The 15480-nt window shown below is 37.4% G+C and overlaps 4 protein-coding genes across 6 annotated transcripts in view; 3 read left to right on the top strand and 1 right to left on the bottom strand.

Moving 5' to 3' along the window:
• The first annotated feature begins 149 nt into the window (after window positions 1-149).
• Window positions 150-3218, top strand: cln6a (CLN6 transmembrane ER protein a). Its single transcript, XM_079604759.1, has 7 exons — window positions 150-542; window positions 749-863; window positions 954-1052; window positions 1209-1397; window positions 1518-1573; window positions 1678-1797; window positions 1986-3218. The coding sequence occupies exons 1-7, from the start codon at window positions 496-498 to the stop codon at window positions 2251-2253; spliced, it is 894 nt and encodes a 297-aa protein (XP_079460885.1). The 5' UTR covers window positions 150-495; the 3' UTR covers window positions 2254-3218.
• Window positions 3219-3617: 399 nt separating this feature from the next.
• calml4a (calmodulin-like 4a) lies at window positions 3618-5008 on the top strand. The gene is made up of 5 exons (XM_079604760.1): window positions 3618-3708; window positions 3797-3827; window positions 3994-4134; window positions 4427-4615; window positions 4871-5008. The coding sequence occupies exons 1-5, from the start codon at window positions 3706-3708 to the stop codon at window positions 4966-4968; spliced, it is 462 nt and encodes a 153-aa protein (XP_079460886.1). The 5' UTR covers window positions 3618-3705; the 3' UTR covers window positions 4969-5008.
• tex9 (testis expressed 9) lies at window positions 4094-8770 on the bottom strand. Of its 2 annotated transcripts, XM_079604757.1 has the most exons (13): window positions 8665-8770; window positions 8326-8450; window positions 8093-8156; window positions 7839-7918; window positions 7718-7757; window positions 7549-7625; window positions 7286-7452; window positions 7112-7194; window positions 6861-7034; window positions 5855-5989; window positions 5540-5674; window positions 5333-5419; window positions 4094-4227 (listed from the first exon to the last, which is right to left on the bottom strand). In XM_079604757.1, exons 1-12 carry the CDS (start codon window positions 8698-8700, stop codon window positions 5333-5335), a joined length of 1203 nt encoding a protein of 400 aa, XP_079460883.1. In that variant the 5' UTR covers window positions 8701-8770; the 3' UTR covers window positions 4094-4227. The 2 variants fall into 2 exon arrangements, with proteins under 2 accessions (XP_079460883.1, XP_079460882.1); XM_079604756.1 differs by lacking the exon at window positions 4094-4227 and having other exon boundaries at window positions 4683-5419.
• An 809-nt stretch (window positions 8771-9579) lies between these two features.
• rfx7a (regulatory factor X7a) overlaps window positions 9580-15480 on the top strand; it is a 31416-nt gene continuing 25515 nt past the window's right edge. For both annotated transcript variants that reach the window (XM_079605515.1, XM_079605514.1), the window contains exon 1: window positions 9580-9880. In XM_079605515.1, coding sequence (XP_079461641.1) covers window positions 9765-9880 — 116 coding nt within the window. In that variant the 5' untranslated portion in view covers window positions 9580-9764. The remainder of the gene's footprint in view (window positions 9881-15480) is intronic.

The raw sequence follows: 15480 nt of genomic DNA, 5'->3' as shown, positions 1-15480 counted from the left end.
TTCACTTTAATAAAATGATTATGGTCAATGCTGAGGGCTGAATTCGGAATATTATACTACTTCTCTGTCATATTAAGATATAAAAAGCCGGAGTATCTTGTAGGCTGGATAGACAATATTAATAAAGTCCGGCAGATGGCAGTAAGTGTGCTATATGTTGTTTTGAAGCATAGACAGTAGGTTATGACGCCGTAACTGAAGAAGAACCTGTCTACCTCACGTGATTCAAACAAACACACATATCAACATCTTAAGAAATAAGTATATATTTGACTGTATCAGTGAACTGAAACTGAGTTAGATATAAGTTGTATAAATAAGACGTATATTACGATATATTACGACATTAACGATGGATTCAGACTTTTACAGATTCGATGTATGACCTGGAATGTGATTGATGAATGAATTTACACTTGACTACAAAACCTTAGTAGAGTTACAAAGAATACAAAGTAACCTTGACATTGCTATTACAAAACAAGCCGATTAACCATGCGGAGAAGACCACAGTCTGCAGTTTTGGCTCCGGCATATTTGAGGTCAGATTGTTATCCTAAAATGTTATCTATCACCTTTTAATTTGTGCACATTTTTAACGGTTTAATTGTCAAAAATGTATTTTGTCTGGCAGCTCAAAAGCATGTCATGCGATTAAAATGACATTTTTCTTAATGTACAGACTGTATTCAACAAGCATATTTGATTAGCATTTATAATGAAAATGCTGTTCTTTGTTTAAAAGCAGGGCTGGGACTGAGAAAACAGTTTCTGCAGCAGCACAGTCCCAGTTTCACACAGATCTCTGGCTCTATTTCACTGTGCAGAACTGGATACTAGACTTTGGGAGGCCAATTGCAATGGTACAAGTTAAAACAAGGTGTGATCTATGCATTTAGATATCCTTTTCTCTTCTTTAATATCAATAACAATTTTGTATGTTCTTCATCCAGATCGTAATGCCTCTAGAATGGTTTCCTCTAAATAAGCCAAGTGTTGGAGATTATTTTCACATGGCATATAATGTCATTACACCATTCTTATTACTGAAGGTACACAAATTTTTCTACGATTTAAAGTAAAAGCAAAAAGATGTGTTTTTTATAAGGTGTTCCCCATTTCTAACCCTTATGTTTTGAACATGCTTTTGTTTGATATGCATCAGTAAAAGTAAAGTGTTGGTTTGGTCTGTCTGTAACCCTTTTTAGCTGATTGAGCGGAGTACCACAGCCCTTCCTCGCTCGGCTGTTTATCTCAGCATCATCACCTTTGTCATGGGAGCCAGCATACACCTAGTGGGAGACTCCATTAACCATCGTCTCATCCTCAGTGGATACCAGCTTCATCTCTCTGTCAGAGAAAACCCCATTATCAAGGATCTTAAGCCTACCTCACTGGTACAGTAGTTCGATTTACAGATCAAACAAATGATGTGCTCTAAAGAAACTTTTTCTGAATAAGTTGGGTTTGTTGTTGATGGTAATGATAATTAATATGCTACTTTATGTGGTTTTCAGATTGATTCCTTTGAGCTTTTGTATTACTATGATGAGCACTTAGGGCATTGCATGTGGTAAGTATATTTTCCATTCTCACATTGATTTAATCTGTAATTTGTAATCTGCAAGTTTACATATAGAGTTTAAAACATCCCCTCCTCCACCGTTATCATCATAGGTATGTCCCGTTCTTCCTCATCCTCTTCTTGTATTTCACTGGCTGCTTTACACAAGTTAAAGATGAGAAGATGCCTTACTCAGGTTGGCTGCTACTTGGCCCTAGTGCAGTGTACTATTGGTAAGTAAATGATTCAAGTCAATTTTCAAGCATTTTTTGAGATGTAGAAACAACATTCTCGAGCCACTTTATTTCTGTAATGTAACACATTTCCAAGTGAAAGAGAACATTCAACGAGAAAAAAAATGATTTAACAATACATCAGCATGTTAATGTTGTTCAAACGTTAATGTGGTGTATTTCTTCAGGTATCTGATTACTGAGGGGCAGATCTTTGTTCTCTATGTCTTCACCTTTTTTGCCATGGTTGCCACTGTTATGCGCCAGAGGCGGATGGGCTTCATGCTAGACAGCAATGGCCGTTTCCTCTTCTATAACTTCATCATTACTCTGGGATTAGTTCTGGTTTGGGTCGCATATCTGTGGAATGATAAAGTTTTGCGCAAAAAGTATCCCGGTATCATCTATGTCCCCGAGCCTTGGTCCTTTTATACCTTACACATCAAAGGCAGTTAAATACTAACAGCAAATCCAAACTACATTTCACTGATATGTATTAAATAAAAAGACTTTAAATACGAGTTTAACCAAGTTTAATGACACTTTGAATGAAACTGAAAATATTTGCTCTTGAATACTGGTTAGGGACTTATTTAAAGGGGTCATGAATTGAAAAATCAATCTTTTGGCATATAAGAGGTCATTGTACTATAAAAATATCCTGTAAGTTTCAGAACTCAAAACTTCCTCTTTAGTTCAAAAACAGTTTTTATTGAAACCAAGTTGCCCAAACGACTTGTTTCAGATTTTGTTACAGTATTACGTCATAATGCCACGAAAGACCGCCTCTGCAAAAGAAAATCAACGTAAATACGAGAGACGCAAACACAGGGTTACTCCAGCAACAAAACGATAGAGATGCCTCTGAGGATTAATGTGGGAGATTCCTGGAAATGGAAGAGAGAACGTAGAGAACGCTGATTTTGTTGTAGTTTTGATCTAAGCCATTCACTGTAATCCTGAATAAAAGCTTCAGTGAGCGACATCTTCTGTTTTGTCATCAGAAAGACATTACAACACGTTTCATTTTAGTTTACATTTTTCACTTTATTAAAAAGGATGAATGATGAAAAGCCTATAAGAACAACAGTGCAACAAACGATGGTACATTCATTCATAATTCCGTTTACACGATACACACAAAAAGTTATCATTTGTCAACTATAACTGTGGTAACTCCAAGTACTTAAACTTTAACTTGATAAAACCAAGTCTTATAAAGCATTGGTAATACGCATAATTGATCAACATTGTTGGCAAATGTTTCAACTATGTAACGAGATATTTTTCAACGTCAGAAGTTTTCAAAAGAATTCCACACGTGTAATGGCGGGGACGTTGGAAATTATTTTATTAAGTAAAAATGTTACCCAATCATAGCAGTGGGCCTTTGCTACCAAGTCTTGAGTGATCAAAAGAAAGGGACAAAAACAGGAGAAAACATTGGCCATTACTTCTAAATGAGGATGTCTTTTGAAGTAAAACATCTTGATAACATTATAAGTGGGCCTCAGAGAACATTTATTACAGTACACTTTTTTTTTTTTAAATGCAGTTCATGACCCCTTTAAGTTCCAGTGTTATTCCTTGTTTCTGCCCAAGCCAAACTATACAATGCTATGTTTGTCATTTTGGTATATTGAATAATAAAGACATTTCATCATTGTGGCGTACTGTACATTTTTTTTTTACTTTATGTCCTTGTTTTATCAAAATAAAGGGTGTTCTTCCTAAGTCAGTGAGTGTGATCATGAGCTGCACCTACTGTAACAGACAGTATAACATGATAGTTGGATCTTATATCAATGTTCCTATGACAACGAGGCTATCAGTTACGTCAAAACTGCAGTGGACTTTAGTTCCTACAGGTAATCCAGAGGAGTGACTCTTTCCCTGAACAGACGAAACATGGTGAGTTTGATTTTGTTTTTCTCTTTAATGTTATTTTCATTCAATTATTGTTGATTTTTCAACATCTTTTTTAAACCTGTCTTTACAGGCAAAATTCTTAACACAAACTCAGATTGATGGTAAGCTGTGTTACACAGAAAGAAAGTGTGTAATGTAAATTCATGAATATAGTCAAATAAACTAAATTGTTTGTTTTTTTTAAACGACATGTACAGTACATTTATGAGCAATGAGAATTTTATTGTGGAATTGTTTTTCACTGTGGTTTTGAATGTTCTCATGTAGAGTTCAAAGAATGTTTCTCGCTTTATGACAAGAAGCGAAAGGGGAAGATTGAAGCCAAAGACCTTATTACTGTCATGCGCTGTTTGGGTACAAGTCCCACATTTAATGAAGTGGACAGACATCTGCAAGTCCACAAAATAGGTAACATTTTGTTAGACCTCATGATTAACGTTCCATTGAATTGTGAATATGTCTTCCTTGTCTACTCTTTCAGCTTCCTTGCGCTACCTGTGGCTAATGACAACACACAGACACACACACAACTTTAATTAACAATCAGATATTTAGTTATGCCATATTTGATTTTTATAGCCAGTGTAAGCATGTTGAGGCACTTGAATCAAACAAAAGCTGAAGTAAAATATCCAATATTTAATTGTGTTTGAATGAATTCTTTGCTTTCTTTAATGTTTCTGCTGTATCCCCACCACAGATAAGACAGGGGAGCTGGACTTTTCTACATTTCTAACCATGATGCACAGACAGATGCAACAGGAGGATCCTAAGACTGAAATTCTGGAGGCTATGCGCATGACAGACAAACACAAGAAGGGCTACATTCTGGCATCTGAGTTAAGGGCTAAACTCACTGGCTTGGGAGAAAAGCTCACTGAAAAAGAAGGTATAAATCATCTCAGATCCTTCTGGTTTTATGTTGATTTATTCAAAGATCACAGCTAAAAAAAAAATTTATGTCGGGGCTGATTTAAATATTAACCCCATTAAATTACATTATAATATGAAACCCTATTTTTAGAGATGTATCTTGTTTGAGGAATTTAGAAAAACATCATTTTTTTTGTTAGATCCCAGTATATTAGCACTATTAGACATAATGAATGTGTTGTTTAACTGTTAACTGTGCATTGTTTTTCAGTGGATAAGCTTTTTAAAGAGGCTAATGTTGGACGTGATGGACTCGTTCATTATGAGGAGTTCACCAGAATGGTCACACTTCCTTCAGAGGACTACTAATGAAGAAGAGTGGGTTTGGCCCATACTCTGAATAAAGCAGTTATTTACCAGCAGGAATACAATATTTTTGTTCTATGTATACATTGTATATAATTATAACAACAACAAATGATTAAAAGTTCAAATGAAAAGTCAAATTTGGATAGAATAGATGTTGTGATTTCAGTATTTTCCACTAGATGGCAATGGTGTAATTAACTGAATTATTGTGGCAGGGTTGATAAACACTGACTGTCATGATATTCAGCATATTATTATTATTTATTGAAGTTTGAAGATTGTTAAACAGTGAATGAGCTATTGAAATGAAAACTGTTTGCAGTCATCTATTTTTTAATCTATTTACAAAGTAAAAAATAGAAACCTATGAGACTCCATCCTTTCCCCAATCCAAAGCTTTCATGAACTCCTCTTCAGTGAAGGACAACAGCTTGGCTGCTTCAAAATGCATCTTTTAAAAAATACAGCATAAACATAAAATGCTAGTGAGGTTAGTTAGTGTGATATGATATGATATTACTGTATTTGGAAATGACGGTTTCAAGTAATTGCAAAGATATTGATTTCTTACCTTCTGTCTTTTTAAAATATCTATTAGCTTAAGTTGCTTTTTAAAACCCACGATGAGCTCAGCATTTTGTCTCTCCAGCTTTCTGTTCTCAGCTTGTAAGGTTTCAATCTTCTGATGCTCCTGACTGGTTGAATCCTTCGGTAGGGTAAAAAAGCATAAGAGAAGAAGTGAAATTAACAAAAATGCCAGCTAAATTTTAAATACTTCTGGAGTAGATGTGGTGCCAAACAGTTCACTCAAGGTTTTGTTGCACAAAAAACTGCCATACACATCACTTTGTTTTATTTCATGCAGGTTTATTTGAGTTCACATTACCTTACTGCTCTGTTTGAGTTTGTTGAGCTGAGTTTTAGTCTTCTCAACCTCCTCTAGAGCTCTATTCAACCGCACCTCTGTTGCACTGTGTGTATTGGCTCCCTGCTTATGGGACCTCTTCATGTTTTCCAACTCCTAGATTGTACAGACACAGGCATTTACGTATAACCGAAGAAAGCGTACTGTGCAGATTGTTTCATTGTCCCAATGAAAAACATATTAAAATGTTAGGTCACCCAAGAATTCACTCTTCAGAAAATTTGGACTAAACCGCTAATTTTATATGGATTCGTTTTACAATCTCTTTGTGAAGCATCGAAGTAGTAGTTGCGTGGCTGTGTCAACACAGGGACAGAAAGCTCACATATTTCACTAAAAAATATCTTCATTTGGGTTTCGAAGATGAACGAAAGTCTTACGGATTTGGAATCACATGAAGGCTAGTAAATGACGGAAGTTTCATTTTTGGGCATTGGATCTTTGTAAGGGCTAAGGAAAGCTTTTAACCCCAACCTAACCAAACATGCACATGCAATAAGTCTAAAGTAAGATGACCGTGAATGGATGTTTTTTTTTAAAGCAATATGGCCCATTCTAATAGGAATTTCTATCTGGTTATACTGTTATTCTCTATCATCATTAAGTTTCCATGACCCTATCATAAGGGAAAGGGTGAGTTCCAAAGATATCTGTCCCAGAAGCCCAAGTGCAGAGTGCTTTGCAGTCTGAGCAGCTGTGGCACAGTCTCACTTTACACACAGAGGACTAATCAGGTTAAAGGGCCCATGCCAAGGATTCCACGGCTCTGGATCCTGGCACAGCTTTGATAAGCAGGAATTATGACAAATTATGTTATACTTTCCTTTAGGAATTGAGTTGCAGTGAGGTTAAACTTTTTTTTTTTCAGAAACACCTGTTCTGTCAGAAAGTAACTTCAATAAGTTTCAGTAGATTGTGGATTGTTTCAGTAGAATTTTGAATAATATTTTGCCAACAATTCAAGTACCTTTTGCAGTGCTGTCACTTGCTGTTGCAGACCTTCACACTTCCGACTGGATTCTTCAGCTAAAGCTCTTTGCTTCTCAACCTGAGTCTTTTGGACATTTGTAGTCCTCTGCAATCTTGCCCTTTCCTCCTCCACGTCCTTCAGTTTGCTGCATAAAGTGCTGTTTTCATCATCCTTCACAAAAGGGATTTTGAGTAAGTTGACCTGACTGAATAGATTAACCAACCTTGAACACATCTCAAACTGCTTACCTTCTTGTTGCATTCATATGAGAGTCTGTTTAATTCTTCCTGCATTACCCGAAGTTTAGCCTTCAAAAATCTGATCTGAGCTTCTGTAAAAAAGAAAAGAATGGTTTCAAAATGCAAATAGTATAACAGCACAACAAATTCAATATTTGAACATATTTGGTCTTTTTAACCAACCTGCGCCCATCTCATCTCCGGCACTGGGCATGATGTCATCCTGCAAGTGTTCCTCAGTGAGATCATCACTAACCCTGTTCTCGATTATGCTAATTGTCTTAGCAAGTGAGAAATCCCCAAAGTCTTCAGGAATAGCAACATCATCAACTGCAGTGTGTGGTGCTTTTCTGTTGACATTACCACAAAGACCCCAAATTATTCGGATTCATAGCATTTCATGATATACAATAAATGTTTTTATTATTATTTTATATCTTACTTACAGAGGATTCTTTCTATTTCCTGAACCTGGCTTGTTTGGCTTTGAAGATTTTACAGAGAAGTTCTTGTTTTTCATGATCTACATAACACAACAGAAATGGGTTCCTGTCAGTAATGGAGTCTTGTATCTAATCCACATTTGCACTGATTCATATGATATTTGTGTTGTACCGTAGTGGGCTGCTTAGACGTTGTTTCTTTCGTTATAGTCCTAATAAGACAAACAAAATGTTATGCTCATAAACAGCAAATGATGTTGCTTATGCTCATGTCAAATTGTGAGAGCCATTACCCAGAAACCTCAAAATGACAGTCAGTATCAATGGAGAGGTGGGAGGAGATTGGTTTAGAGAGTACCTCATTTTGATCCCTCTGAAAACCACAATCACAAACATACAGTGTCAATATCTGGGTTTGTTTCAACATCATACATATGATATGACATAGGCTACTATACACATTAAAAGTAACGTTACAGACCATATTCTCTCAGATCTTTCAAAATAATTTGCTATTTTTCACATTCACACTTTTGTCTTCTCTTACCATAACTTTCTCTGCTTCCCGAACAAGTTCTGCTGTTTTTGCCTCTAGCTCTGCATTGAGACGCCTGAAGAGTTATCAGAGTTGCAAGCAGTTAGATATTAACAATACCATGTTCTCATCTAAATATTTTATTATAAATTAATTAATTTAATACATAATTATTTTGGAGCAGTTATTCTCAGTATACGGACTTCACACTTCTCTATTTATTTAAGTAATAAACCCATAAATACTTGTATTCCTCCTCTTTGGCTAAGAGGTCCATTTGTGGTGGTCTCTTTGAAGGAGCAGATGAAGACCTGCTCTGAGGTGTGGGTCTGGAAGGCCTTTCTGAGTAAGACGTTTGAGGCTTTTTTAACTGAGTAGACAGAAAGTAATATTGCGATTTGCGATTATTAATCTTTCTCCGCCTTCAAAATACCACTTTCTTTCTTACTTTTTACTTTTCTTAATTTAAAATGGAAAACGTCGATTATTTTATTTAATACACAACAGAGTATTTTAGGCAAAACTGTAAATAATACGGCATAACTCGAAAAGAGGATTAAAGAGTTTTATTTCGTTAGACTTACAGGAGGTAGCGCGGGTCTGGATGTGCGGTCTGCCATTTTTGTTAGTGGCGAGACGCCGTTCCTAAGCAACAGTGTACCTTAGCTTTTCATCCGAGGCATTTAAAGGGATAGTTCACCCAAAAATGAACATTCAACCTGTATGAGTTTCTTTCTTCTGTTGAACACAAAAGATGGAGTGAAGAATGTTAGTAATTAAACAGTTGATGGGCTCCATGGACTTCCATTGTAGGAAAAAATACAATGGAAGTCAATCAACTGTTTGATTACCGACATTCTTCAAAATATCTTATTTTGTGTTCAACAGAAAAAAACAATTTAATACAGGTTTGGAACAACTTTAGGGTGAGTAAATGCTGACCGAATTTTTGGGCGAACTATCCCTTTCATTTAATTGTTTATGTATACATGGTTATTTTAACCGAGGCTATTTATTAAATAAAAACGTTATCGTTCAATGCCTACATAATTTAAGTGCCAATAAATAAAATATCAAATAAGTATAATGTGTATTTCAGATAATTTTATATTGTATTTATTCATTTATTTATGGCAATACAAGACAGGAAATTTCAACACACCTCCAGGCCAGGGTGAATTCTTTATGTGACTGATAAAAAGACAAACAATCGAGTATGACGGTAATCTTGTAAAACAATGAGAAGGATGTTATCAATCAATCCTTACTGACAGCCAGTTATGCTTCAGAACATGAGTGATTATACACTACTGAACTAGATGAACTCGCTGCAGCACCCTCGTGTGGGTTTCCGCTGGAGGCGCAGTGCGCATGCGCGGTCCCAGCAGCAGCAGCTTCCCCAGTGGTCGCCAGTGAGCTTCTAGGTAGGTAGTGTCTGACTTTGAACCTGCTGCAGCTCGAAGTGTTTCCTTGCTCCTGGTGCACGCGCAGGGATAGTGACCTCAGCTGCAACCACAAACCATGAATTACCAACGTGATGTATTAGAGCCGAGTCCGATTTGTCAGTGAAATCAACAGGCAGTGATCGTGATGTACTATTTACGGAGGAAAGCTGCATTCTCCAGGTTCAGGTTAAGGCCTACTTGTTAGATCCCCATCCTCGTCTCAACAGAGTCGCATCGTGATGGCTGATGACCAGCAGCAGTCTGGTCCTGGGGTCGGACCTTTACCTTCCGCGGTTCAAGGATTGCAAGGGCCTGAGGCGAATGCGTTGCAGCTAAAAATAAAGAACTCAATCTGGTAAGTTAAGTCTGTCTGAAATAATGGCCAGTAAGTGAGTGAGTGCTGCTGGATATGTGGGGGTTAATGGGATCGAAGGCTCTCCATCCTAATTAGCTCTATTCTAGATGCTCCCTCGTTTCCACTTGACAGTGAGTCATGGGTACAGTAACCATGTGTGTGTATTTAACTAATCTCGCCGTTGCTTTCCTTATTGTGATGATAACGATACGATAACTTATCAAAGTTGTTTGTTTTGGACTGAGCAGATGGTTGTTAAAATGTGAGGTTGGTTACTCGTCTTGGCTGTCGTGGACAGTGTAGTTATTTATCGGCAAATAGCTTTTTTGTCTTCTCGTGAAAGTGTGCAGAAATTGACATGTCTGTGTCTTGGAATGGGCGAAAGATTTCCCGCGACCACGCGCTCTAAACAGATTTAGTGGGCGCGCTAGTGATGGTAAACAACTCGCGTGCAGCAGCAGCAACCGGGTACAGCCGCGCGCATTTAAACGGCCAGTGTGCGTAGACACGCTTTCCTTGTAGACACCAATGCATCCGATATAGACCCATTGTGCTCTTCACATTATAGTTGTGTTGCGGTGATCCAAAATGTGTATTAATTCATCGGGTACCCGCTTTGTGACTGTTATTAAATATGAAGACATCGTGAAACATGCAGCCATGGCTTAAGATGTTTATAGCGTAGCAGCGCATGCGTTTGCTCAGTACATATTTTTGAGGAAAACATATATCTTCTGTGTGCATAGTCACTCAACCCAGTCCTCTCTTAGGTCAGTAGTTTTACCTAAAATTGATCATTGTTGGTGCACATTTCTTGAGGCAGCGAAAATTAAAAAAACGCTGACACGATTATTTTGCAGCCTCCATCCCCCTCACCACCACCCTTGTTTTTGCATGTTGAGACATGCTCTCAACGACATGCATCTGCAGCAACGGCTACTGTACGTCCAGTGTGGGGCGTAGATTTGTTTACCTTTTTGTGCAATATATATTATTTGTGTTTCTACTGAGTATTTTGGCGTGAGATTGGAGAGTCATGGGCATTTCTATAGCAAATATACGTTTTTAACCTCTGTAGTGTTGTGTTAGCTACTATGTATGTGTCTATAATTCTTTATCTTTAAAGTTTTTATCCAGTACTCATAAGCAACTATAGTGGAACAAAAAAAGGAAATTAATTTGTAAAAAGGGGGGAACCCTCAATGTAGCATATTCCTTGTTGCTCCGTTGTTTACTGAATTATCCTTTAATCAGTTCATTCAACTAATGGTGGAGTGAAACCATGTTGATATTATGACCTTTTTTTTATTTTTCTGGGAACCTGAGACTGGTTTAGGAGGACACATAGCTATTAATCCAATCATTAAGTAACAGTGTTTAGTACTTTTCTTTTTGAATGCAGTTTTGTTTGGATATAGTTTCACTTGGTGGGCTCAGCTGTTGTTATCAGTGGATTCGGAATAGATTAATTCAGTTATTTTGGACATAACTGACAGTTATTTTACTAATTAATTTAATCTTAATCAAATAATAACAACGAAATACACACACAAAATACTTCACAATATCAGTTTAGTTTCCAGGACCGAGCATTGGACAGATGATCCATGGAATTATTTATTTTTTTCTGTTTTAAATTTGACTTAATTTTAACTTGAAGCTGTGTGTCGTTCACACTTGAATTCTGCTGTTCATTATAGCTCTAAGTACTATTAAATGGATTGACTGTTTACGCAGACATCCATATGATGAGTGGACAGTCTCAGCCTGTGCTCCTTGCCCTTCACTCTGAGCAGAGCTCTAAAGGTTAGGCCTGTCGTGTCGATGTGATAGCTGATACCCCTGAGCTGCATTTGGCATGCTGGTTGGCACATGGTACTGTCTCTGTGGAAAAGAACAGGGTATTTGGCACTGGTGCTGGCGAGCCTTTTGGAAAAGAGATTGTGATTTGCCTATAGCAACTAGTTTGTCACTAATGGGAATATCTTGTAATTTATACAGTGATGATGGAGATTATTGATGCATAAATACTACCTGTAAACTGAAAAGAAGTAGCAGACAAATCTGTAGAATCTTACCTGGGAAGGGGAAAAAAAAACAATTTATTTTTGCGAACAGACCAGCAGAGGGGGTTGTTTAAGAATGAGCTGTACTTTCTGTAATTCTGTGATTTAGCTCCTCAAGCTTATTTTAGAGATGTTGTCACTTGGTTTACACCAGATCTGTCAGGTAATTTTAGATAAACAGCTGGCTTTAAGTTACACACAAAGCTGAGTTTGAAAGGGGTGAATTTGGTCCCTTATTTTTACATGGCTGTGTTCATGTGTATGTACATCCACATCAGTGTGTGTGAATCTTTCTTCATCTACATATGAAGGGAAATACGATGGAATTTTGGAGGAGGGGAAGAGATCCAAACACAATGGTGGTAATCACCTTCAAAGAGAAATGAAAATGAGCTATAGCACCGCTGGCAAAAAGCCCAGCTGTTTTTGCCAAGCTGCAGTCTCTGAGAATGGCTCGCGACTGCTGCTTTGGTGCTGTTAGATGATTCTTTTGGTTTAGCCTACATTTAGACTGATGCTCGAACAATGGAAGGATCTATGTCTGTGGTTTTGCTGTATAAGCATTCTATTAGGTCTGCAAAATACTCTCAGTCCCAATGAAAGTTACAGTTTTCCTGTTTGAGAAGACTAGTTGTGTATCATATAGCATTTCCTCTGTCTTTCTGCGATTTACTTAAAAGGTGTGAGATTTTACTTTTTTTTTTTTTGCACTACTGGTTTTTCTAAAGCAATTAATACTAGTTTTTTTCATCTTGGATGCCCTTAATCGATCAAGTGACAGTAAAGACATTTCTAGTGTCACAAAATATGTACATTTCAAATAAATGCTGTTATTTTTAACATTATATTCAAAGAATCCTGACCAAAAATGTATTGCGGTTCTCATAATAAAGATAACTGTTTTCAATAATAATAATAAATGTTTCTTGGGCAACAAATCAACACGGACCAAATAGCTACATCTAAACAATCCAAAAACAGGACATGACGTCACAAGATGCGACCCTAAAAAGTACAGAATGCTCAAGCATACCTAGTTTTTTTCATCATAGGAGTGGTGTTGCCCATTACAGTTTAGTACCGGCGTCAGAACGAGCACACAACATTGTTTTGGACGTTGGGTAAGTTTCGTTGAATATCTAGTTACATCTTTAGGTTTGGTTTTAAAAATGACAGTGTGAATGTTAAGCGAACCAGGACAAAATGTATTTAAAAAAAAATTGGTCTGGACCAAAGGAACGAAGAGAACCAAACTGCAATTGTGAACACACCCTAAGATATCAGTGGTTTACCAGGCATGTGTTGTGTACCAGACCTTAGATCGCCCCACTGCTCACAGCAGTCTGGGAAGCCGACAGTTCCTCTTAGATGAGCTGCTGGTCTGAAGCCGGCCATACTTTTGCTATGAGCTGCTCTCTAAGTGCTAATAGCTTTAGCATGCTGCCTATGATACCGGTACTCATTTGTGCTTAAGATATCTGTATGTGTTTAAAATGCTTTGAGTATTTTATTTTATTTTAGCTTTGCTGTATGTAATAGCTGTGTGTGTGTGTGTGTGTGTGTCCTGATAAGGCCCCAGCAAGGCCTTGATATACTTAGGTTCTTTGCTTTGGGGTAAATAAATAAAAATAGAAATACCTTTGCTGCGGTATACTGTTAGTAAACATCCCTACGCTGCTGAGAGCGCATTTAGAGCAAAAAAAAAAATATATATATATATATATATGTGCATGTTTGCCTCTCAGTAACAAAATAAACACACTACAAAAAAATGACAGTGGTGAGAATATAGCAGTTAAGAAAGCATCTGATCATTGCATATGTTTGCTCAAGCCCTTTTGGCACTCTAGTCATGTTACATTTATTATATAGCACTTTATGCAATAGATTGCTTTAAAGCGAGCAGCTTTACAGTATTACAAATGAAAAAAGTGTCAGTGTTGCTCTCAAATAAAAGTGCAACTTCAATGTTTTTTCTTGTGTCTGACTTCAACGGACTGAATGAAGAAATGAACCGGAGAAGATTTGAATGAATGAGGCATTTATATAGCGCTATGTACTACTGTTCACACAAAGCGCTTTACAATCATATCAGGGGGTCTCTCCTCAACCACCACCAGTATGAGCATCCTCTTGGATTTCCTTGTCAAAAGAAGGCGGAGCCCCAGAGCCAAACCTTGGTCAATTACAGTGCACAACCACCACAGACTAATAGTAGTTCAAAGTTATTTTACCAACCAGAGCGAACTTTTCCAGAAATTTCTGGAAACTCTCTAAACAAACAAACCGTAAACAAATTTCGTTTTGACTTGATTTTGTTCGAAATTACATCAATTGAAATCAAATAACAAACTGGTGTGAAGTATATCAGGCCTTTAGTGCACACAAGAGGTTATGAGATGCAGACAGTAGTAGCTGAGTTCATCAGGTTCAGTGGTGTTTTCTGTCTGTCGGTGAGAGAGAGAGAGAGAGCGCTTTCTCATCCCCAATCTCTCGTGCACACACACTGACACACAAATATCACACATGTAGGTCATGCTGACTAGCAGTAGTGTTATTCTCTGTTGTGATGTCTGGCTGCTCTCAGTCAGCACTCTGTTCATGTGGAATTAGCCGTGAAGCTCACAGGCCTCTGCCCTCTTCCCAGGACAACCTTATTGAGAGTAAAAGATAGAGATGTTCATGCTATCCATTCTAACCAGTGACACAGTGACCCTTCACCTCCCCCCTCCCCCCACCACCCCGTCTCTCGCTCTGTCTATCTGTCTCTCTCTCTCAGGCGGTTGTTTACGTTCCTGTTATGATCAGAGCACATGCGGCCAGCTGGAGGAGGGGATCTTCGGGGGAGGGGCAGTGACCGGCAGGATAAAAGTCTGTGGCTTAAATCAGGCCACTGTTTACAGGAAAAAACAAACCTTGAATGTCTATTGTAATAATATAATTAATATATATATAACATACATGCATGCAAGAGTTGGACAATGAAACCAAAACACCTGGTTTTAGACCACAATACTTTCTTGCTAATTTATTGTCTGGTCTAATAAATCCCATTTTCTTTTATATCATGTGGACAGCTGTGTACATTTATGGCGTTTATCTGGGAAGTGGTGTAGGGCCTCCGTTTGCGGCCAATACAGCATCAATTTATCTTTGGAATGACATATACAAGTCTTTTGGAGCCTCGGTTCGGTTCGGTTGTTTGCTGTGAGGGCAAGGTTCCTGGTAGGGCACCAGCAAGAATAAAGAACACGATTCACTTTTAACTTAATAACAATACCAATAATTTAACTCATTAACTATCTTTTTACTGTATTATTTATTAATCTTTGTTAATCTTAGGTAATAAAAATACAGCTGTTCATCCTTTGTTTATTTATGTTACTTCACAGTGCATTAGGCTAACTAATGTTAACAACTTTTGATTTTAATAAGGCTACTAGTAAATGGTGAAATTAACAAAGATTAATAAATGCTGTAGAAGTGCAGTTTACTAATAGTTAATGTTAACTAATGTAGTTAACTAGAGTTTTT

Source organism: Phoxinus phoxinus (assembly GCF_949152265.1).
Source record: "Phoxinus phoxinus genome assembly, chromosome: 2".
Lineage (NCBI taxonomy): Eukaryota > Metazoa > Chordata > Actinopteri > Cypriniformes > Leuciscidae > Phoxinus > Phoxinus phoxinus.
Note: the sequence above shows the minus strand (reverse complement) of the source record. Positions and strands in the feature narration are given on the sequence as shown.